The sequence below is a fragment of the Coptis chinensis genome, chromosome 2 (genome assembly GCF_015680905.1).
Source record: "Coptis chinensis isolate HL-2020 chromosome 2, ASM1568090v1, whole genome shotgun sequence".
NCBI classification, from domain to species: Eukaryota; Viridiplantae; Streptophyta; class Magnoliopsida; order Ranunculales; family Ranunculaceae; genus Coptis; species Coptis chinensis.
Window position 1 is genome coordinate 107,630,939 of NC_141457.1, and position 25,154 is coordinate 107,656,092.

The 25,154-nt window shown below is 37.5% G+C and overlaps 1 protein-coding gene and 1 long non-coding RNA gene across 7 annotated transcripts; both read right to left on the reverse strand.

The window, feature by feature from the left end:
- Positions 1-708: 708 nt before the first annotated feature.
- Positions 709-6,952, reverse strand: LOC147520262 (putative disease resistance protein RGA1). 6 transcript variants are annotated; one of them, XM_086591844.1, is made up of 4 exons: positions 3,236-6,952; positions 2,702-2,865; positions 2,440-2,620; positions 711-1,301 (listed from the first exon to the last, which is right to left on the reverse strand). In XM_086591844.1, the coding sequence occupies exon 1, from the start codon at positions 6,667-6,669 to the stop codon at positions 3,292-3,294; it is 3,378 nt and encodes a 1,125-aa protein (XP_086447970.1). In that variant the 5' UTR covers positions 6,670-6,952; the 3' UTR covers positions 711-1,301; positions 2,440-2,620; positions 2,702-2,865; positions 3,236-3,291. The 6 variants fall into 6 exon arrangements, with proteins under 6 accessions (XP_086447969.1, XP_086447966.1, XP_086447965.1 ...); XM_086591842.1 differs by having other exon boundaries at positions 711-1,564; XM_086591843.1 differs by having other exon boundaries at positions 709-2,620; positions 2,702-2,826.
- Positions 6,953-17,168: 10,216 nt separating this feature from the next.
- Positions 17,169-17,860, reverse strand: LOC147520263 (uncharacterized). Its single transcript, XR_015214394.1, has 4 exons — positions 17,818-17,860; positions 17,509-17,558; positions 17,356-17,410; positions 17,169-17,279 (listed from the first exon to the last, which is right to left on the reverse strand). It is a non-coding gene; the product is annotated as an uncharacterized LOC147520263 (long non-coding RNA).
- Positions 17,861-25,154: the final 7,294 nt, after the last annotated feature.

Consider the following 25,154-nt stretch of genomic DNA (forward strand, 5'->3'; position numbering starts at 1 on the left):
AGTTAATACTTTACAACGTTAGTTTTTTTGTTTTTTTATTTTGTTTTGTTTTGTTTTGGTATTTTATAAATGTAAATGTATATACTAATGTAGTTTTTCGTTTTAATTTTGACAGACCCCGTCGTTGATGAAATTTTCGTTTTGCTCAATCAAGGCCCGCAGAATTGGGGGGATCAGCGATTCAGACGATGCACGGAACGAGTTCATGGAGGCATACAATTTGACCCGGTGCAAGTTCATTGGCGGACGATATCGTTAAGGAGCATTGGATTTAGCAATGTTGAGTTTGGAACGTTTAGGGTTTAGTGTGTTGAGCATTGGCAGTCTTGTTGGAAGTCTTGTTGGAGTCTGGGGTGGAAATGTGTTATAGAGCTTGAGAGATTGAGTGTCTTTCTTGAGTCTGGAAATGTGTTATAGAGTCTAGGGTTTATTGTGTTATTATCACGATTGACTAACCATTTTCTGAAGTTTTAATTCTGTTATTGTTATGTTTACTTATGCTTTTGTAACAAAGATGCTTATAGAGAAAAATCAAGTGATAACATTTTATTGTTGCTGAAACTCAGAGATTTTTGTGGGATATGTGGAATACTTGTTGAATCTAAGTTTTGTAATCTAAGTTTCATATTCGACTTCGCAGGTTTTGTTAGTCCGTTTACAGAGATTACCAGATATGACTTGTGTTATTGTCAAATTTTTGGAATATCTTCTTCACTTTCTCCACTCTCATTTCTCTTATGCCATGTATAAAACATTGATCAATTGCCAAAACACAGAAACATCCATTTTTTCGCCAAAACACGAAACAACACGCAACATCTAAAATTGTATACCTCCGTGAGTGCAATGCCCAACTCTACACTAGAACCAATGGTAAGTAAGAATAAAATGAGTGCAATCACATATTGCCAAAGTGTTGTGGGTCCTGGTTCTGAAACTTCTTTCCTCAGCAAACCAAAGCTCACTCGGGGTCCACCACGTGGATCTAAATCTTCTGAATTTGGTTCTTCAACCATAAACAGTTTGTACTTATCACCAGTGAGTTCAGTGAGTTGATGCTGGAGTTTGGAAAATACATCTTCTCTATTACCCCTTAGATTGCCAAGGAAAAGTATACCCTCACCCAGGTCCCCAAATGGCTCTTCATTAGTCACCCAGAAAGTTGAGTAACCAAAAAGTTTGTCCTTAATCAGCTTGACATCAGTTGGATCAACCTTCTCTGGTCCAAGGAGTTCCATCAACTTAAAAGAATCAACTTGTAAGTTATTGTATGCTGCTCCTACAGATGATATCGTTGGCGTCTGAAGAAAAAAGTCCAGAATTCAACAAAATTCCACCATCTGCTGTGTGAACTCAATTGATTATTAAGACACGCATCTGTCCATACTTGCGGTAGATTTTCATGCTGATTGGGTCCTTCTCCTTTTCCAGGAATTTAATATGTATTTCCTAATATTCTTCCAACTTCTCCATCATCCCTTTTAGTAGAGACATATTCAAGCCAATTCTAAAAACAATTTTATCTCAAATAATCTGCTAGATAGCATAAAGTTTTCAATCCTTCCTGACAAAGGTAGACAACGAAAGAAAACAACTTCTCAAGGGAGTAAGAGATGGATAAAGTCATTATCTGCATCAAATATCTAATATCCCTGAGGTGTATAAAGCCAATTTCACTTTCAATTTTGGACATAGTAGTCTGATTTGAAATATTTGTTTGTTTTCTATCTTTTCACTTCACAATCCACTATTCTTTGAAAAAACCAAATCAAATCAGCAAGAACTTTAAACATCAAATCTAGTGTAGGTTTTATGGTTACTACATGCATAAAAATCTCCACTTTAAGAGCTAATCAAACAGTTCACATAGAATCAATCATCTAAATATCAACATGCAATAAGAATTCATGTTAAAACAAACATCAAAATTTCCAAAAACGAACCGTTAAAAGAAACTTAACCGAGATTGACAACAAGAGATCTTGAACGAAAGAGAAAGTTGGGGAATTATTCTTCTCAACTCATTAGTCCTTGGGAGTAAACTTTAATTACAAACAAAACCAACATTTTGCTCTAAATCCGTAACCGGTGCCCCGTTGCTTGTTTTTGGTATATGGTGTGGATTAGGATGGTCCTACCCCCTAAAATGGGTAGGACGCTATCTCTATTTTTCTGTCTAGCATTTCTCAAAAAAATGGGAAAAAAATAAAAACATGCGAGGCTTAAGCCTCAAGGCGCTAAATAAAAGGCTTAAGGCGTCTCTTGAGGCTTAACCCTCAATGCATTTTATTAAACCTTTTATACAGCAATGCCGTAGATATGAAGAAATAGTGCATCATTTAGTAGTAGACTAGTTAGAACCCCATAAACTCAGGACGTTCATTATTAAGAACCAAATTTGGACAACTACGTACAAAAGGTATGTCAAAGACCACTTACAGTTCCAATGGAAGGCTTATCCTTGCTAGCCTCAGTTAAGAACAAGCCACCAGCAGTTTTATTTGACTTTGTCAGTCTCAAGAATACCCACAATGTCATCTTCCTTCAATAAAAGATGAGTTGATCCACAAAACTTGAGTTCTGTCCCAGCATATTTTGAGTACACAATTTGCCCTCCAGTCTAGACAACAAGGGAAAAAACAATATTAACAACAATACACAAACAAACAGTTCAGAGCATTGGAAAGGGCTATGAAATCACCTTGACAGTAATTTCCAGCTTGTTCTTCCCGAGAGTCTTACCCTCCCCAACAGCAACGACCTCACCTCCTTTTGGTTTTGATCGGGCTGTGGAAGGAAGCAAAATACCTCCTACAGTTTTCTCCTCTGCAGACTTGAAAAAGCAACGAGGATGAGCAATGTAACCTAATGAGAAAGAAGAACTTAAACTCACAGGTTTGCACATTTTCCTGAGGAAGCAGCTACAGATAAAATGCAAAACTTTATTGACACAAATTCTAAAAACAAATCCTCAACAAATCATTTCTTTCTCTTAATCTTATTTTCCAAAAACCAAACGGCCAAGAATAAACAGAAATGTAGATAAAATACTGAACAAATCTTATTTCTCTTAATCTTATTTTCCAAAAAACAACCCATTCATATCTTATCTAAAACAAACCTTTGTGCACTAATCTCATGTCATTAATTTTTTTTGAAGTAGTGAGAGATTTGAGGATTGGGTTGGTTGGTGTTTGGAGAAATGAGGGATTTTGAAAATCATAAAATCAATTACCTGTTGGGGTTGGGCTGATGCATGATTCTTCTTTGCAGGTGAACAAGTCACTTCGGTTATTTTGGGATCAATTCATCCCTCATCCAATTAAGTACGATCTTTGGAATGTGGGAATTGGTGGTCCAGCTTTCTCTTTTTCTGCAGCGTTCTTTCAGAATTCGACAACTAGATATATCCAGTAGTTGAAGCATGGGGAGATGCTTCAAATCCTCTGGCATGAAGTCAAGGAATTTACAATCAAAAAAATTCAAATTTTGAATTGCAGTGAGTTGGTTGAAGCCTTGGGGAAGTGACGACTGTGTAGAATAAGAGATGGAGAAAGAGTGAAGATTTGGGTAGTCATATTCGTTGTGATCGGGGGAACCAATTCCACTGATTAGCAGCGGCAATATAGACTTTGAAAGAAAACCTGTATTGTCGCATAATACCAGCTCTTCAAGGAGGGGAGGAAGGCAAGGTTGCCTCCCCGTCAGTTGTCCACAATTCCATATCGTTAGAATTCTGAGTGCGGGAGAAAACAAGTAGTGCGGCACCACCTTCAACTTAGGGCAATCCGAGATCTCCAATACCTGAAGACAGGGCATGATGAAACCTTCTCCACCTTCTTCATCTCTTCTTATTGGAAGCTTTATTTCATCCCCCTGTTCCTCCCACTCCCACAAGCTAGACAATGTAAGTTTCTTCAATACTGGGAACACTGCAACTTCTTGAGCGCTAAGAGTAATAACATTATCATCAATTTGGAAAAGCTTAAGGCCCTGAAATTCCATCCTTACTATTTCAAGTTCTTCCAGAGATTTTAGCTTCCCGAGGCCTGGTGGTAACATTTGCAATTTCATCAAATCATGCACAGTCAATGTGCGAAGCTTTGGAAAAATCTCCACGCCTCTTCGGAACGGCAGATGCCACTCCTCGCACTCTTCCATATACTGAATCGTAAGCGTATGTAACTCCGGGAACACTACTACTGATTGTACTGAATCTTCACCGCCAGTAGAAGTACCATCAGTACTTCCCAGTCCATAAAACTCGCATCCGATGCGTTTCACTGAGCGCAGCTGCAAAAATTTAAGGTCTTCAAGGTTTTGAAGTCTCCCCAAAGCAGGCAATTCCGAGCATTGATAGCACCAACTCAGTTCCAGTTTCACCAGATTGGGTAAGGCTGTATTGCTTGAGATCCACAACGGAAATCTATTCCCTTTGTAACGTTCTATCTTCAACACTGCCAAGTTTGTATGCGGCTGGAGACCATCCAAAACACTCTCTATCCTTTTTCTCTTTTCTTCTTCTCCATTAGCATCCTGTCTTTGTTCAGAAAACCGTAAAACCAAGGACCGGAGCTTGTCTTTTTTCTTTAGTACTGCCTCTATTGAGTCCGCCATTTGTCCCAATCCCTCTATTCTTAGTTCTCCTTGGATATGGTCTAGAAGTTTTAACTCTCCAATCTGGCATCCTTTTCCACCATCACGATCCAATACCACTTTACTTAATGTTCTAAGGCAGCTCAATCGCTCCAAACCCCTTGGGAAATAACTCAACTCATCAGTTCCTTCAAGTTCGAGATGTCTGAGATTACGTAATTTCCCAATTCCCTCTGGTAGTTTTTTGAGAAATCTACACCTATTTAGTTTCAACGTCTGTAAATTAAATAGATTACATACTGTTTCAGGTAATTTCTTCATCTTTCTGTTATCAGACAGATCGAGGAGTCTCAGATGTAGCAATCTCTCCACCTCATCTGGAAGTTCTTCAAAATAACTGTCACACAAATCCAATACCCGAAGGCATGTCATCTGACATATAATTATTAATTTAAAATGCGCACTAGTATCCTCCACATCATTTGCTTTTGCTACACCAAAATGACGCAACCTGATGTTACCAACCTCTTTATCATTCTCCATAAAGGATTCCTTCTTTGCGAGATGTCGGGCAAAATCATGCACAAGATCATGCATCTTGCAACAAAACACGTTGCCTTCACTGTCTTTTTTAAAGTCTTGGAACAAAGAGCGCATCGCGAGATCATTGAAATAGTTTGTACCAGTTTTCTCTAGATCTTTTGAGCTATCATAGCTTAAAAACCCTTGCGCCATCCAAAGCTTGACCAATTCATCTTTATATATTTTCGCATCTTCACGAAAGATAGCACAATAAGAAAAACATCGCCTCAAACGCGAAGGCAATGCATAATAACTTAATAAAAGAGAAGGTAAAAACTCATGCTCATCTTTCGACATTTCTTCCCATATGTTACTTGCTAGTACATCTTTCCATTCTACTACAGATCTTTTGTGGCGCATAACACTCGCGATAATCTTTACCGCTAGAGGGACACCCTTACACTTCCATGCAATATTTTGTCCAATTTCTTCAAACTTTTCGCGATTGTCTTCTATTTCCCTAAGAGCTATATGTTTAAAGATTGACCAACAATCTTCAGGAGACAATTGCCCCAACCTATGTATACAGGTGGAGCCCATCTTCTCTGCAATGTTCTCATCTCGTGTGGTGATTATTATTCTGCTTCCCTGTGCACCACCATCCAGTGAGACCCTCAACTTTCTCCAAATCTCTGAATCATAGGTCCATACGTCATCTAGCACAAGAAGGAACTTCTTTCCGCGTACGGATTCAGACAAACTTTTATGCAGAGCTTGCCACGCTACAGTTTTAGGGACATTACCAGTAGCTTCTTCAATAATAGATTTGGCCACCCTTTCAAGATTAAAAGGCTGCGAGACACAAACCCACATCAGCTTTTCAAAGTTCTTCATCACTTCCTTATCTTTGAGGATTAGTTGCACAAGGGTCGTCTTGCCGAAACCCGCTGTACTAACTATAGAGATGAGTGGGACATGTGAATCTTGATGACTAGTCTCACTCAGTAACATGCTTACTATACTATATATATCATCAACACGACCATAGATCTCAGATGCATCAACAAAAGAGCTCGTTACTGGTCGAGGTTCTTCACGACTTTGCCTTTCATTCAGATCAAGCAAAGCTTTATCTTTAACAATCCGATCTAGTCTTTCGTTTATGTCAATCATCTTACTACTATCATCATGGCGTACAACAAGACTTTTTAAACAAGAAAATAGAGAAAACAAGCAGGACCAAAGCTTGTCACTGACAGGAGCATTGTCGTCATCAAGTAGTTGGATCTGTGAGCTGAGAATTTCGGTTTTCCAGTCGTCCAATACATCGTCAGCATCATATAAGATGCGTGTGAGTCGTTCTAACCAAACCTTTACTACTGCGTTGTTGACTTGCTTTTCCTCTGCATCCTCAACCACTGCTTGGATAAAAACGAGTGTATCATCGAGTTTTTCGCTTTCATTAGCTTCACCCGCCAATAGATTCACCTGATCTGTTTGGAGGATCGAACGCAATTGCTCCAACACACCGGATATCACCGCATGAGCCATAGTGATAAGAAACACAAGAAGAAGAGAAGACGCTCGATTTCCTAATGCAAGGGGGAAGGCTGCTCAGGTTCGTTGTAGTCACACGACCCACCTAACCTTTGTCTCAAACACCAATAATTCACATAGGTGGGTCTAGAGATGTTTCTCGAAAGGGGAAAATGACTTTGTTCACACAGGCAAAAAACAAAGAGTGCTTCTACAGCAACACACACTTTGAACCGAATTTGTGAACACAATGACGTGGCAAGCAGAGAGACCTTGATTTGCAGTACTTCTTTGAGAAATACACACGCATCCTGCCTGATGAGTGCCACGTCATTGTATTCACAATTTTCGGTTCATTTTGTGTGTTGCTAAAGAATTTTTGAAAAACAAAGAGCATTATTTATTTATCACAATGACTTTGCATTATTTATTTATTTATTTATTACAATGGCTTAGGAATAATCTCCAGTGCACATGTAACGAGTCAAGAAAACGCTTGGATTGGATGTAGGGTTCTGCGTTGGTAATAGACTGCTCTTGTTAAAATCTGAAAGAAAATGAATGTAGAGATGCAACCGCTGATCATTCAGGGTTAAATTGAATCCCCTGGGCAGAATAGAAAGGCTTGGGGTCAAACCAGACAATGTCTTTTTGTAATCCCCGAAGGCCTTATACGAACACAATTCTGAAGCGAGGCTTACTACCGTTCGTCAATTAGATCATGTAAAATTAATAATCTATCAAAGAAATAAATCTTATCAAAGAAATATTATGAAGAATCAGAGTGCAAAATTGGTTTAAAACATTACAATCTCAATACAGACACCAAACAGACTTTTTCTATATCTGATACATGATTAAATTGAGTTCTGAAGTCAGCTGTCAGAATGGTGCAATTGCCGTAGGGTCATCTGTTATCAAGTTACACACACACTAACACTGGGTTGGATATGAAGTTACGGTCGAGGACAACAATTTTGTAGCACATTCCACTAGGCTGGCGAGTAATCAGCGAAGCAGTAATTGCAAAAAGAATGTGGGCAAAGACGTGGTGACATTGGTTCTCCAGACAGTGTACAAACAGATGCACTTGTGAGAAACACAAGTAATCTGAATCGCTTGGATAAAGAATTGTGAGAATGCCCTTTGCTCCATCTCTCTGAAATTTTAGGAAAATGTGAAGAAGATCTCTTGTTAAAATGCTGATACAGTTGAGGAAACAAACTAGCTGCTAGTGCTCATCTTGGCCTTTCAATGAGACTAATTCACTTTCTTGTGGTTGGCCTCTAAGCTTTAGAGAAGCTGGTAACCATCTACGCAGTCTTTCTTCACCACCTGCTCAGAATACACCAAACTAAGTACTTCTGAAACACAAAAGGAGATAATACCAACGATGTGCACTTCCAGAAATTGGTTTTAAAGGAGCAGAGGCAGCCCAGGGCAGTGAACAGAACTAAAGAAAAAGACATGTATGAGTTAGTCCCAAACGGTGTGGCCACACCGTCCAAGAGGCAAAAAAACAGCAAGTCATTTTTTTTTCCAACTTTTAGTTTCAAACGACATGGCCACACCGTCCAAATGCCCAAAAAACAGCAAGTCATATTTTTCCAAGTTTTAGTTTCAAACGACATGGCCACACCGTTTGTGACTAAGTCCAAAACGCGGTGTGGCCATCGTCATTCAAATGCCAAAAAAAGAGAATTTTTTTGCCAAGTTCAAATTTCAAACTACATGGCCACACCGTTTTGACTTAGCCCAAGCGGTGGCCGTGTCGCTTTAAACTAATTACAAACGATATGGCCACACCGGCCCAAATGCCCAAAAACAAAGAAGTCATATTTTTCCTAGTTTTAGTTTCAATCGACATGGCCACATCGTTTGAGACTAAGTCCAAACGGTGTGGCCACATCATCCCAAATGCCAAAAAAGAGAATTTTTTTTGCCAAAAGTCATTTTTTCCAAAATCAAACAAACATACATACATCCATACAATTAATTCGACAAAAAATACCATCAAATTTAAGAAAATTGTATCAAAAACAAAATTACAATTCCAACCACATGAACATTAATTACATAGACTTATTCCTAGTCAACATCTATTATTGGTATTTCGCCCCATCATTAGTGTGTGCTTTCGCCTTCCAATACTAAATCGGGAATGTTCAATGTCAGTAAATTGTGCTTGTCTTGCTTGTAATGCAAAATATCCCAACTATTCGCAATTAAAGTGTCGAGCTCTACGCCATCTTCGTGATCGGTTTTGGAACCGGACAATCATCAACAAGTTCAACATGGACAAAATGACATCCCCAGACGTAAGCGGTACCCAACACTTTCTTTACTCTCTCGGGATTTGTTTGGGTTCTCGGGCAAAATAAGATGGCAAGACATACTTCCTAAATGTACGAGGATCGACATTAAATCTCAAGCAAATAGATATCCAAAGAAAGGGCATGCTCATCCACTTACGAGGGGGGTGCCCAACCGCATTCATGGGAAATTGTAGGTTTCACGCACCTAATCTCACCGCGGAGTGTACAATGTACAAAGATAGGGGAGGTTGTCATTAAGTTCTTGTAACAACTCATTTTCATCCACCCACCACTCTTCCCGACTTTCTTCCTAATGCAATGCACATTGCTCTATACTCAAGAATTGCCATCACCCACGTGGTCATCCACTTTAACAATATATTTGTGCGGTTCTTTTGGAATGTCCAAACCAGAATGTCTCTCTCCCTCGGGATGCCAATGTCTAACTTTTTGAGGTGATTTTTTTAGAAGAGTTATTCCGTGGTGTGGTTGTTTTAGGTGGTAAAGGTGATTTTTGAGAAGAGTTATTCGGGTGTGGTTGTTTTAGGTGGTAAAGGTGATTTTCGGAGAAGAGTTATTCCGTGGTGTGGTTGTTTTAGGTGGTAAAGGTGATTTTTGAGAAGAGTTATTCCGTGGTGTGGTTTTTTGTGTGGCAAAGGTGGTTTTCGAGAAGACTTCTCCGAGGTGGGGTTTGGAGTAGCTTTGGAATTTATGAGAAGGCTTGGAATTTGGCGCACATTCTCGATTGTCATGACGAGACCCACTCTTCATGCTCACGTTGGGAATGTTCAAAACCGATGAATCTCGTTTTTGAAGAGTTCTCATCCTCGCTGGAAGCTTTCTCTCAGCAGGCTACCCTTAGTCGACCTTTGGTTTTCGCTTCCTCACGAGGTGGTTCTAGCCATGTAGTTTCGCACAACAATCTCTATAAGTTTTCTAACCATAACCCCTGCGCTTCTTCTTCGGAAGCCATTTCATACCTTTTCATAAACATATATATCCATCGGAAGGTCTACAATCGGGACCAACACCCAATCGACACACTTGGAAAATGCAGACGAGTTTTCCAAAAGGGATCGATAAGACTCAAAGATATGGAACGTTCTTGCTTTTGAAGTTCAATGATTTCGTGAGCACATGACAATCCATGACCGGTGCGCAAATAACACCCACAAATGAACTCGAGTCTTTAGCAAAGACGCCTTACACGGGTATCTAGTTCTTCATAAAGCAAGTCCAAACATTTTCTTGAGACCGTGTTTCTAAGTTCACTTAAATAAAGGAATCCGGTGGTGGTCCGGGTTACAAATCGGACTCTTCTCGAACGCACCTCTAATCTCGCATACCGGATCTCTAAAATCGGGTGGATCAAGTAAAACATACTTAGAAAATCATGTCCGTTTGTGTTTCCTAGAACACGCTTCACCCGAAAGCATGAGACCCTTCGACTTATCGGGTCGTTGTAGGATTCCCAAAGTGAATGTGTTGATCCGTCAACAACATCCTAATCGATCCTTGTAAGGTAAACCAAGTCTCTCGCAGATAACTAACAAAATTGAGTACTCAACCCTATAGTGTTTTTCCAAAGCAACAATTCTACGGTTGAAGATATCCTCATCCCTCGATTTCACTACATCGCTTGTTCCAGAACCGGCCTTTATCTACTAATTTCGTGGTGGGGAAAAATCATTGCATTTTCAAGGACGACATAGAGATATGCCATCTACGAGATGCTTTGCGCCAGAAACACAATATATCAAAGACTCCATCAAGGCCAAGTCCCCGCGGACACCCATCACGATGGCCTTTCTTCACCCAAAGAAACCGTTAAACCGACGAAAGCCCACTCATAGTCTATCGCTTTTCGGATGGAGCAACACTTGACAGACCGTGAAAGACTTCCGTGTTGAAGTCACCCCCACAAACCGCACAAAAGGCCACCGATACTTATTGGTTTTGTAGGTCGCGCGTCTATGATGAAAACTTTTGAAAAGTCCGAGCCATTTTAACACCGGCCCGGATGGGCCCATAACAATCCCGTTATCTCATCCGTATTCATATCCCTCTCACCTCCTCGAAATAATGGTTTTTCGCTAACAACTCACGCAATCTCGTGATTTGCGAAGGCGACCGCTCATATCCAATGTCCTCACCTTGTGCCGGCATTGTAGACTTGAAATATGCTAGATAGGTTATCAGAAACCTATGTCCCGATGGACTTCAAAACTTTCTTTAGGCTTAACTCCATTTTGAGTCATCTCCGACAAGAACTCGAATTGTGGAACGGTCGGTCGAGTAGCAAATGCATGTCCTTCAAGGGTGTTCGCTAATGGATGGTTGTGAACACCATTAAGAATCCACAATTTTTCCAACTATCGACGTGCCGTTGGAAAATACATCTTAACTTAAATGGACATCCACGTTTCATGGTTCCCGTATTTCTTTTATTAACTTTCTCGCTTTTTTGTGTGAACGATACACTCAAACTCGCAATCTAAATCCAGCCTTGGTACTTTCGGTTCCAAGTAGCATTGCGACTTCCCAATTACCACAGCCACATTACATTGTTTTCCCCGAGCAGTTGCCCAACCAATTACGTCACTACGTGTATGAAATACCTAAAGATATGAAAGAAAACAACAATCAATAAACTAATATAATTTCATTTAGAAAATAAAAACAAGTGAAAACAATGCCTACTATGTACCTCTTCCGTAGTAAATATTTCTGTTGTATCCATTGAAAGCGGTTGAACATCATCCACGTCATTCGAGTTTCCAGAGTTCTCGAAACGCACCGAAGGATCCTAAATAAAGAACAGTTGTTAATTGATGTTTGGCTTAAGTACCAAATGCCACAAACGACATGGCCATATCGTTTGAGATTTGAACTTGGAAAAAAGACTTGTCTGTTTTTTTGCCATTTGAACGGTGTGGCCACACCGTTTGTACTTAGTCTTAACGACATGGCCACACCGTTTGGACTTAGTCTTGAACGGTGTGGCCACACCGTTTGTACTTAGTCTTAAACGACATGGCCACACCGTTTGGACTTAGTCTTGAACGTGTGGCCACACCGCTCAAATGGCAAAAAAAAGACAAGTCTTTTTCCAAGTTCAAATCTCAAACGACATACGGCCATTATCGTTGGGACCTAGTCCAAACGGTGTGGCCATGTCGTTTGTGACTAACTTCAAACGTTGTGGCCACACGTTTAGTTTCGCAAAAACAGATAAATCGCTTTTTTCCAATTCAAATCCTAAAAACGACATGGCCACATCGTTTTGGACCGCGATCCGAGACGGTGTGACGAGACCGTTTGGTGTGAAATACAAACGACCTAGCCGCGTCGTTTAATTACTACATGCATAATTATTACATGTATAATTATTACATGCATAATTATTACATGTATAATTATTACATGTATAATCACTGTACACATCAATAATTCCTACATGCATAATTATTACATGTATAATCACTGTACACATTAATAATTCCTACATGCAAAATTATTACATGCATAATTACTACATGCATAATTATTACATGTATAATCACTGTACACATCAATAATTTCTACATGCATAATTATTACATGTACTAGCAAGATGCACGTGCTATGCACGCGATGTCAAACAAAATTGAAGGATGAGTGTAAGCATAATTTGGGTGAGCACACTTACAATTGACATTATGCTTGAGCATATACACTGACAGCCGTTTAAAATTTGAATTGAATGGAACTCCATGCCTATTTGATTTCCAGACATACGTAAGCAATAAACTTCTAAGTATAGCTCCAAATCACATGTACTTTGAGTCGCTCATCCTAGCAAGTGCACGTTGCAAACGACAAAGATAAAAGGTTAGTGCATCAAAAGCATCTATGTAAAGTTATGCACTGAAACCAATATCCAAATCTTAGGTAAATAGGTAATATGCAACCGTAGGTATTGAATTGGAAGAATGGGACATACCCTCCAAAAGCTGAGTCATTTGGTTTGTTAATAAACCATCCAAAATAGAGTTACAATGGCATAGTATTTAATATGGAGTTACTCACATAGTCTTTTTTTTTCGCTTGATTGCATGTTGGACAATAAATTAAAAGTTTTTTGGGCACACTCGTTGAGCGTGAAGTCGTGAACTGGTGAGGTGGTTTTGAGTAATTGTTTCTATTTGACTGATGACGTTGGCTCTGGTATTTCGCAACATTTGTTGACATGATGACATGTGATGGAGAACGTAGACATAACAAAAAAATTGAATATTTAAAGAAAATCTTCATTGTGTATCTCAAATACATGGTATCAAATTAAAGAAAATGGCGATTTACATGGGTAAGAGAAAAAATGACAAAGATATACTGGCCAGAAGAAAAGGGAAGAAGCCGCATGAACTACATACCGCTTCAAGCTGGCAAATGCTCCCAGCAAGTAATATGGCACTTGGAGTTGTGTTTTGCGGTAGAACCACAAAATTATATATTTGATCACCACAATCCAATATGTTAACTATTTTACTTGCCAGAGCAATGGCACCAATCCCAAATAGAAAAAGCACTAAGAGCCTTGCAACTGATATACAAATTGTTGTTTTTATTCCAAGTTTACAATCAATTGGCCATTCAGCAAGCATGCCTGCAAGAAGTATTATCACTGAAGGTACGATGCACCGCTCAAAATTTCTAGACTACATGTGAAAAAGGATAAAGGAGCATAGATCCTTTAGTGGTAACAGAGATGCTATAGGTGGGGGTTGAAGGATATGTTGTATAGTCCAAACACGTTTTACGCTTTATTTAAACCTTCTGAAAGAGCCCACCAATGTTTTACACTATATCTTCTGTACATGTTAAAAAAACAGCGAGTGCCTATTGGTGTGAAATAACGAAATGAAATAAATACAGAAGAATAGTCCTTTAAAAGCCCTTATTCCAACTTAAGGTATCTCTACAAAATACGGATACCACACAGGCATTGGTACACCTTAAAATGAGCTGTTAGAGTAAATTGGTGCCTTTAGACTGCACCTGCATTGAAGATAGCAAAGGTATATAAAGAGAGCAAAACCATAATTAAATATCAAGGTCGAAGTAATAACAAAAAATTGATTGATTATATATACCAAAAAAACAGATATGCTTACTTGCTGCTATTTTATTACATAGAAGTTGATCATCGTGAATAGAAGTCGAAGTGGTCCTTGTTGTACTTGTACCATCCATATGAACATTTGTATGGGAATAGATGTGAACTTGTGTACTACCTATTCTTTGCCTTGTCTGTTTGCGCATATTCGAAAAGTGAGGACTCATAGCATCCACATGCCTTTTTTGCTGCAACTTTCATTTTCGCTCAATCTTTTTTATGCATATGCTAGTAAACGGGCATGTGCGTTGCACGTGCTAAGAAAAAAAAATTGGGGTGGAGAAAATCAAAGGAATGAATGTATGTAAATTAGTAACATATTACATTTGTTTGAATGGATATATTATGTAACATGGTTTAGATTAATACAGGTCCAGGTCTGACATAAAACTTTAATAAGAAAAAACACTTCAATATGCTAGTTGTGTTCTTTGTTTGCTTTGAATTTTGCTGCACTGTCATGTTTCGAATAAATATATTCGAAAAGGTATTTAATTGCCTGTAACTTAGTCAATATATAATTATTAGTGTATATCCACAAACTAATTTACCAAAAAAATAGGTATTATGTTAATGAAGTTATACAACATTTACCAAATTATTAACGTTCTCTAAATTCTTTACTTCCTTTTTTTTTTGGGTGGAAACTTATTGCCATTAGTTTGTACAGCTTTCATTGATATTTGGCAACAATTAAGAAAGAAATCACCATTTTAAGAAATCAAATTAATTACATTCATTTCCTTTAGAAGAAGAAAAAAAAAAAAAAAAAAAAAAATTATGTAACCGGTTCGCCAGACAGAATGTCAATAATTGTATGGATTGGTGGTTAATCGTGGATATACTTAGAACATGTCTTGAGTACTTGACAACCTTCCTGTACAATACATATAGAGTTATTGACGGAAATATAGTTGTGCAGAACTCCAATTATTTTGATTTCACTTAGCATATTAACTTTTGGTTAATTCATCAATACACTGAAGTAAGTAATGTTACGAAGTTAAAACATTTTAATTGGCCTTAAAAATGTGCATGACTTCTTGTTAAATCTAAAACTGTAAAATGCCTTTACAAAGCTAATTGATTATAACAAAATTCCAAGGATAAAAAATTGCTTAGAACACGAACAATAGGTAGCCGGATTATACTATGATCTTGTCGAGATCGATCATCTTTAAGTGCACAAAAAGAAAATTTCTTTTTATTTATTAATCCAGTTTTATATCTCTGCTTCGCAAGGAGTAGTTCTACTATGGCTAACAAAGAATGATTCCAAAAATGGGGAAGCCACAAAACAGCAAATCCCCAAATTCAAGGCAGTTGGCACTTCTATATTCATCATTTGTTCTGATGGCCATATGAAGTGGCGGCATTAGACCATGCTCCATGGGCTTTGGAGCAGATCAACTAAAAAGAAAAGAAGACGGTCCAAATTATAAGAGAATCTTACAGAGTTACTTCAGCTGGTACTATGCATCAATTGGACTTTCTATTTTAATTTCAATGACTGTCATAGTTTACATTCCAGATCATTTTGGATGGAAATGGGGGTTTGGAGTTCCTGCTGTGCTGATGTTCCTATCTGTTTTGTCATTCCTCGTGAGCAAAATAAATCTAATAGTGTGTTGAACGTCGTTGCAAGTGAGCATCCTCACCCACCTAGTGCGAGGAACCTACATCAGTAGCTCTTGATGAAAACTTGGTCCCCCTGGCGTTGAAGTGAATATCGGATTAGCCAGCAGTCTAGAAGCATTTCCTCGTAGTACGTGTTGCCGGGCAATGGTGGTTATGTTGGCCTTCATATATCGTTATTTCAATTGATGGATTCTGAAATGATATCTCTACACGTTTCTTCACAGTGCACTTCTGGCTAGTGCATCTGTAATTGCTTCTGCAATGGCCAAACAAAGGCATGTTAGACAATGAAATGAAAAACAAAAAAGAAATAAGGAAGAGAGAAATTGTAGGGGTACATTCTTAGTGACTCAAGTCATCTAACTGAAGTTTCATTACCTTGTTAAAGAATCTATGATATGATGCAATGCAATTCTAGCTAGCATCAGACTATCAATCATAGTGTTTGCATTCAGATTAAAGCACATATAGAAGTATATATATTCAAATTAGATAAGGATTGAAGTTCATTGATAGATGATCTTACATCCATTTTAGAACCTACAAACACTACATATATATCAAACTGAAATATTTTACAAATAACCATATCAGTTTTAAACGGTTAGCAAACTGTGGTGGCTTCACTATATGGATCAAATCCATCTTACTTTCGAAGAAAAAGAAGTATATATACAGTTACATTAATAAATAATAAGCCTTTAGAGCACTCGAGTGACTTCATGCTTAGAAATACATAATAGACTTAAGCATGTTTATGTTTAAGAGGAAAGAATATCTTAAATGACTCCTGACTTACATTTGTAAGCTCAAAGTATGGCCTCAAAGCCTTCTTCATTCCTTTCTCGCATGAACACAGTCCTCTCGTGAATTTCCCACCAGTAGCCGAACTATCACACCCATTTGTTGCACTTTGGACTCGAAGCAAAGTGCCGAGCCAGTGCTTTGAAATTTTGCTTGCAAAAGACTTTCTTTTTGCATCCGTGTGTGCTCTAACCGAATGGTGCTTAATCTTGTCCGCATTGCAATGTACCGCAGAATCGTAAAAGGAAAGTTGGGTGGGGGTATTAACACACTCCACATAAAAGAAAAGAATTATCACAAGACACATAAATGCTATAACACTACCAATTCAACAATAACGGTAATGAAAATAAGAATCTCAACGAAAATGAAATCCTATACATGGTTCACACAGGGCCACAACAAAGAATCAGCCATATCGGTTTGCGAGATCCTTCAACTCACAAACTTCATTTTCATTATATTTCTAACAAACAGATTAAGTAACGCCACGTAAAAACAAAAAGTTAATATCAGACAACTTGTAACACAACTACCATATTGCATGACCACCATCTTAGGAATCTCAAAAGTAATATACGGGTTGAGGAAATAGAAATTACCTGCTGATTTGAGTGTGCTTCGAAACGTGGTGCCTTTGACCTAAGCTTTTCTGCCTTATCATATAGATTGTAATGAGGGTAATTGTGAAGTAGCAGGTTCAGAAGTGTTTCCTGCATCACCACCAAAAGCTTAGTGATATACTCTAAGGTGCTTCACCAAAATAGCAGCTATTACTAATACACATACCTGACCCAACTCATCATGGTGCAATGTAGCAATCCGATGCAAGGCAGGAAGGTTTCTGGTGAGAAAAATATTGATTTTAAATTCAAACCAAATTCAAAGGTTAGCAAGCAAAAGCAGCTGGTAGTCTAATAGAGAAATGGCTGGAACACCTACCATACGTTGTACTGACTGGTAACAAATTGCCTTCACCTTCCACATTGTTACTGACAAATCCAACACATTTTAAGTCATAAATTTAATAGAAGCATCGACAGTGGGTATTAAAATGCATCATAATTTAGTGTAGCACATACTATACATTATATACATATCAATAAGCTGGAGGTTCGCTAGGAAATAACTGAGCCAGAAAGTTGTACATGTAAATTTAAAAAAGGGTCTTAGACTATAGAAGCTTCATAAAAGAGATGGGAAGTTGCCAAAAGACGCAAAAGTGCAAATCTACTTGAAAGTTTGGCATACCTTATTCAACACACTACGAGTCCACTACAAACCCCATCCAACCCTCGCAAGAATGTATAAAATCATTCAGGATAAGGCAGTACTTATTATTAAAGAGCCTAGCGTCCTAGCCCATAGGACCCAAACATCTAGCGCCATCACTATCTATTCATTCTATTGGCAGCAGATAACATGGATATAGGCATTGTACACTTTCAATACAGTCAGATTTTAGATTCCCAATTTGGACTGTGGGAATCTTGTTTTCACAGACCTGCTCATTTTCGTTTTACTTCAAACGCGAGTCAAAGTTACCACAGAAATCATGAGAACATAATGACAACCGTTCTCGAGTAGGAGTATATAATGAGGTCGATGCTCTACTAAATCACCAATCGTAAAATAGTACCGATTGAAAACACATTTACGCTGAACTCGCAAAGTTTAACCGGGAGTCAATTACAATTCTCTTTTCACTAAACCTATTTGAATGTCCATATCTCGGATATTTGTGCCACACGCCTAAGACTCTCGTGATCCAACATTAAAACTTATCCATAAAGAATTCTTTAACTCTACGGGCATTCAACTACATTATACTAAGGCTCGGTTTTCAAGATATACGTTCCTTTGGGTGTGAAATAAGGCTATGAAAATCATCTTTAAAAAGACCAACAGCAATGAAAAAATCAAAGAGATGCACGGGAAACTACAATTAAACTCATCCTAGATAGTTACAAGAATTTCTAAAGTATATCGCATACATGCCGGTATTACCTATTATTGCCCAACCGCCGCGGTCAACATCGATTACGTGGCGGCCTCCACTTACGATTGAACTTATCAAAGCTCCTTGTTTCCACTACATTTTGTTTATCCAGCCTTTTCATCAATGAGGTTTAGCACCTCTTGCAATCCGATCCCCATAATAGCAGAGGTTTCCAATGGTTTAACATCTTGACAAAGTAAATCAAGATCCAACACATTATCGTCGGAGAACTCGCTTTGGTGTTATTATCGTCTTCAAGCCCCCCGGAGGAATCATTCTCTTGATCATCCACGCCTTCCGGTCTTCCAAGGAATCTTGTTGGTCATCTACAGCCTTCCGGTCATCGAAGGAATCATTTTCTCGTTTCATCTACATTCTCTCGACACTCTCCTCGGTGTCGGGTTCACTCACCGAATTATCCTCATCAACAATCTCTCGCGGACAATGTACCGATTCTCGCACCATTATCCGCTTTCGGTGAGACCATACTATCTTCAAAGATCACTTGAGCACGCTCTCCTCAAGATCTATCCGAATAAATTTGAGACTTCGCATTAATACTTAATACTTCATCCGATGCAAAGATCCGTCTGATCAATCATAAGTATATTAAGTTACCAACTTTGTAAAATAAAAAGGTTGAATGAAAAGCTCAAGAATGAACAATAGGTCAAGATACTACATTAATAATTTTCTCTTTCATTTTTTCTCAAGTTCCTAAAGTTATTGACTAAACCATATATGACTTCGATAAGCATCCAACAATTTGCTTGTATTTTAGCCGAAAAGAATATAGCTCGGTCACCACAAGATCCACAACAAAACAAATAAAGATTCGCCAAGTTAATACCTACCAACTCCAAAAAATCCGATAACCTCAAGAGGGATTCTCATAAATAATAATTAAAAAAAAAAGTAAGATTGAAAGAATAAATCAACAAACATGAAGAATGATCGACAGACAAACCGACTAACCTTTGATGGACTTCAACTCGAGATTGAACCAATCTTTAGTTGAAGCATCCGACACAATATATTGCCATTTCAATAAGCTTCAGTTTTTGCTACTTCAACGATAGTGAAAGGATCGGCAGATAGAGAGACAATTAGGGATATATGTTTGTTTGTTTTTTTTTTTTTTTTTCTTTCAGGTTTTAGTTTTTCTAAGAGAGAGCAAATGATGGGAGATTTGGGGAGAGAGAAATGGCTTTATATAAGAAGAAGATGAAAAGAAGAAAAAGAGACTACCGGTTTTCTCAGATTTAATTTCGCATAAATGGTAATTATTTGGGCAATCAATGATGGGTAAGGCTTAACAATTGAATAGGTGCGATAGTTGATTTCGACCTGAATTTACACATACGCCCTTAAATTACTATATAATCTTGAGGGTATAGATGGTAGTAAATTATGAAATGACTAAGTAGTCCTTCTCAAAGGCATTGAATAATTGATTTTAATATTTGATTAAGGGCATTTCATGGTAGAAAAAAGGTTGGTCTAATTTAAAGGTCCATGTTAATTATGGTATACTATACTAATAGAGATAATTACTACATTCATAATTACGTTTAATTTAGATTTATCTTATTCTTATTAAATGCATCATCATCCATTCCTCTATTTTCTTCACTTTGAACTTGTTCTACATTCTCTTTTTGAATGGGGTCACTTGGAACTTGTTCTATATTTTCTTCTTGAATGGGGTCATGATGCATTACATTTTCTTCGCCATCTTCATGTTCAAAATGGGGTTGGGCTCTTCCATTAGTGTTTAGTGTTAGGGTTTAAGGGTTTATGGTTTTTATGGTGGAAGAGAAGAGAATAGAAGAGAAGTCAAAAAGGTTGCAACAAGTCAAATTCACTTTGGTTTGGGGTCCGCCTCAACACAAAACAACTTTTGGGACCAATGACACATTTGTAATAAGTGTTTTAGTTTTTGGGTCCTGCCAACACAAATTGGGGTCGGTCCCAAGAAGAACAAGTATTCATTAAAAAAGGTCATATTATCTAGCGGGACCTAATTTGTGTCATGGACTCCACAAAAACAATTATTATAAATATGCTATTAGTTTAAAAAATAAAAATAATAATAATTATTACAAGTATGTCATTGGTCCCCAAAAATTGAATTCAAACCCCAAACTTAAACTTATTTGGCCAGTCGTTTGGACTAAGTCCCAAAACGACTTGGCCACATCGTTTGAGACTTAGTCCAAACGACCCAGCCACACCGGTCAAGAGCCTAAAAAAAGAACTTTGAAATTTTTTTTCAAAGTTCAAATTCCAAACGACATGACCAGATCGTTTTGAACTAAGTCCAAACGATGTGACCATATCGTTGGAGACTTAGTCTAAACGGTGTGGCCATATCGTTGAGGATTTTTCTAAGTCCAAACGGTGTGACCATTTTTTTATAAGTCCAAATCATAAACGACATGACCACATCGTTTTTGGACAAACCCGCACGGTATGGCCATGTCGTTGATTTGAACTTTCAAAAAAAATTCAAAAGCTCGCTTTTTGGGCTCTTGACTGGTGTGGCCGGGTCATTTGGACTAAGTCCCAAACGGTATGGCCAAGTCGTTTGAGACTTAGTCCAAACAACCTGGTCGGATCGTTTAAGTTTGGGGTTTCGAATTCAATTTTTTGAGAATCAATAGTATATTTGTAATAATTGTTTTTTTTTTGGATTTTTTGAAACCAATAGCACACTTGTAATAATCGTTTTTTTTTTGGGAGTCCGCCCAATACAAATTGGAGTCCGGCAATAACAAATACCTTAAAAAATATATATAAATGTAACCTATAAGTCTATAACACCGAGGCATAACTTTCAAATCTTAAACTACCAGTTTTTTTTATGGATAAAATGGAATTAAAGATGCAAGATTTAAACTGGGCTCCCTAATCAAACACAGATGACACATGGAAATTGATCAATGCGAATTCACGACGATCCATAAAAATTTTATGGATCGACGTGCATGAAGACGTTTGAAGTGTTGTGAATCACTCTCTGACATATGTTTGAAGTATTGTGAATGACTGAATATATGGTGATTGCTACCTAGAAGCTTCAAAACATTACATTGCCAACGTTAAGTTACCCTAATAGTATACATGCTGGACTTTTACTGTTGTTTCTTAGATATATTCATAAGCTAAGTACATAACGAATGTTATCCGCTTCTATTCGACAACTCCCTATTATCGGGGGAAAAAAAATCGATAACGCATGTCGCGATTTTTGAATGTTAATAGAATAATGGACTATACATAGTTACGGGAGGCTGCTGGCAATCGTTTCATAAATTGCGAGCCACCATCTTAAATGTTTTTGGGGATTTCAACGTCACACTGAAATCAAGAATGTATTGGGAGTGTCAACCGCATTATTCCATCTCATTTCGAAATAGATTTAAAATTCATATCGTCACACGGTTTTTAAGATGGTTTTATCAGTTTTATATTCACATTGTATGAGATTCATTGTCACCAAGTACGACATAACGTCTCGAGAAAAAAATAGAAAAAAAAAAAACGTAAAAAAACGTGGGGAATAAAAAACGGGTTTAAAACGTATAATACGTAAAAGAAATGATAAAAACCGATGATAAAGAATATAATAGATAAAGAATTTGATTTTTTATAAGAGTGGAAAAAAAAACACGTGAAAATAAAAATAAAAATAAAAATAATACAAATGAAAGAAAATTCAAATACACGAAAGATCAAATTATCATTACTCATTCAAATACTGAAGTTTTAGATTCATTACCAAAACACACTTACTCTAAATAAGATACTACTAATTACCAACCATAATGGCATAATCAAGTTCTACAAATAAGTTAATAACTTTAAAATTTCTAATTAATTATTAATAGTCCAAAGCAAAATAGAACTGTCTCAATAAGTCAATATAACACCCACTCTTCAAAAAGGTAAACTCTAAAATCCCTTTTGCTTCTTCGTGTTTTCTTTTAGGGAAAAAAAAAATAATAAAAAAGTTTTAAACAGGAGATTTTCAAAATCTCGGGTTTTAAACGTTTTTTAAGTTTAAAACACGTTTAAAACGGGGTTTTTTTAAAAACCCGGGTTTTAAACTGGAACCATACGCCTTGCCAATACCTCAGGTTTTAAACGCATTTTTTTCAAAAAAACGCCGAACTTGGTGACAATGATGGGATTTCAGAGTTTGAACTCTGAAGAGAAACGAAATCATCTATCCGTATTACAGATTTACAGTCATCTATAATATATACCAGTGATATATTATGAATTAAAATGCTTTTGAACTTGGATTAATTTGAAGATTTATATTGATACTAGTATGTGCCCATGCCATACGGCACTGATCAACTCATCGCACCTTCGGCGCAACCTGTTTGACATAACACCACCATACACAAGAGCCTAGTGGGTGTTGCACTTAGTCCATTGTTGTGACTTAAAGTTCAATTCTTTTTATTTTCAGTTAAACACTAACATACTGTTAAAATCCCAGTCTATAGTCCAACAACAACTATTGTATAGTTTTTTTATTTTATTATCAAATGTGATTGAGTGAATCACATATAAAAAGAGTAAACAACTCAAAACGTAGAATACTTTAAATATGCCATGTCATAATTTGTGAGGAGAATTTGTAGCCTTCAGATTCCGCTAAGTTTTATTAGATAGATTGATTTGGCATATATAAGAATTAAGAACTACTTCATATTTTTTTTTCTCTTGACGAAAATAGACCATTATATTCCTATGTAAGCACTATATTTGAGTTCGATATGTTGAAAGTATTCCGCCGCACTTCTGCATAGTGTGCTACACTAATAAAAAATATACAGGTATCGATCAAAATGTCATAGACGCCCAGCGACAATATTTACAGAACGGCCTATACTAGCGATGGGTATAACGGTATTATATATATACCTATTAATTCGACCTACTTAATTGATCTACTAATTGTTAGTTGTAGATTTACATTGATACATGTGGGCATGTCTGTCAATGCAAACCACGTTATTTACGCAATAGTATGTCGTTAAATAGGCCAGAGTAGTGATATCTTCTACGTACCATATACTCCGTGCAACTGTCTATCCGACTATCTATTAGAGCTAATCTGTTTTTTTTTTTGATACGCCCACATTCAGCCCTGGCCTTCAAATTCCATGTACTGCCACAAAATTTATGGTTTTGTAATTTTTAACTTTGTATACTTGAATCCTGAGGCCAAACCCATGATATATAGGGGGAGGGATTTATATATAATACTTTTTAGGAGAAATTTAATTTAACCCCCCAAAGTTTGGTAGCATTTTAACTAAATCCCCTATTTTTAAAATCATTTGAGTTTGCCCTCCAATACGTTAATTTTGTGTATAACAGACGTTGATATTTTAGCTATTGACTATTTTACCTTTATGAAATAACCATTTGATTGCCCCCCACATTAACACGTTAAACCCAACTTGTGAAAACCCCCCAAAAATTGTCATTATTTAATTCTTGCACTCTCTCTTGTATTTTACATTTTATATTTTATTCCTTTATATAAATCTCTTCTCGTATTTTATTCCTTTCGCAAGAGTGGTGAGATGAAGGTCATAATCAGCACCAGCACATTCGAAATTCCAATTACAATTAGATGGGGTTCCCTCCACTTCGTTTTGAAAACTAGTTAGTTGATTTGGTCCATAACACACATCTACATGGCTTGTAGCATCAGCCTGGTATGTGTCAATAGCAGAAAGGGACACGAATATGTCTTCTCCCTCCATTTCATTAGAGCTTGACACCTCATCATCACCAACAGAAACCAGAGTCGCAACAGAATCATTGGAGTCCGCCTCCTCTTCTGTAGACGCAACACCGCCATTGAACTTAGCTCTACCCAAATGGGAAAAACATATCCTCACTCTTCAATCAATGTTGATAATGCGAGGGAGGCAGCCCAGATCGGCGACTTGCACCTTGGCTCTAATTTCGAATCTATAGCAATCAAGGGGCACGTCATCAAACTCCTTCACGTGTCCACACTTTAGCCAAAGAATCTGCAATATCTGCTATTTTAAGATGTAGATGAACCCCCACAAAATACAAAACCACCTCATTTAACATTATAGCTTCTCTAGTATTAGCTCCCCTTTATGGATTCCACTTTTTGAAACAGATATCCCCACACCATAACTCAAGAGGCAGCATCTTTGATAGTCTATCAGCTTCTGACTCGGAGTTCAAAAAGACAAGAGCTCCACCCCCATCTATGATCCTCAAATCTGCTTGACCGAACATTTTGTTGTATCCATCTCCAATCTAGAATCCCCTTCTATGCCGAACAAGAGATAGTTGAGGACCACCACGAAGCATTAAGAACCATACAATTAGAACTGATCTGAATAGTGGGTCTACTAACATACCAAGCTCTCCCTTCTGTATATATTCTTTTGGGTGTTGTTTGAGGTAATTATTTGTCCTTCTCCAACAAGGGGAGGAGTCGTCACCACCTTTGCTCTTGATCTTGAAATGGACTCCGGTGATTCAGCTACCTTCAGTAGTTTGGACCCCACTTCAGCCCATC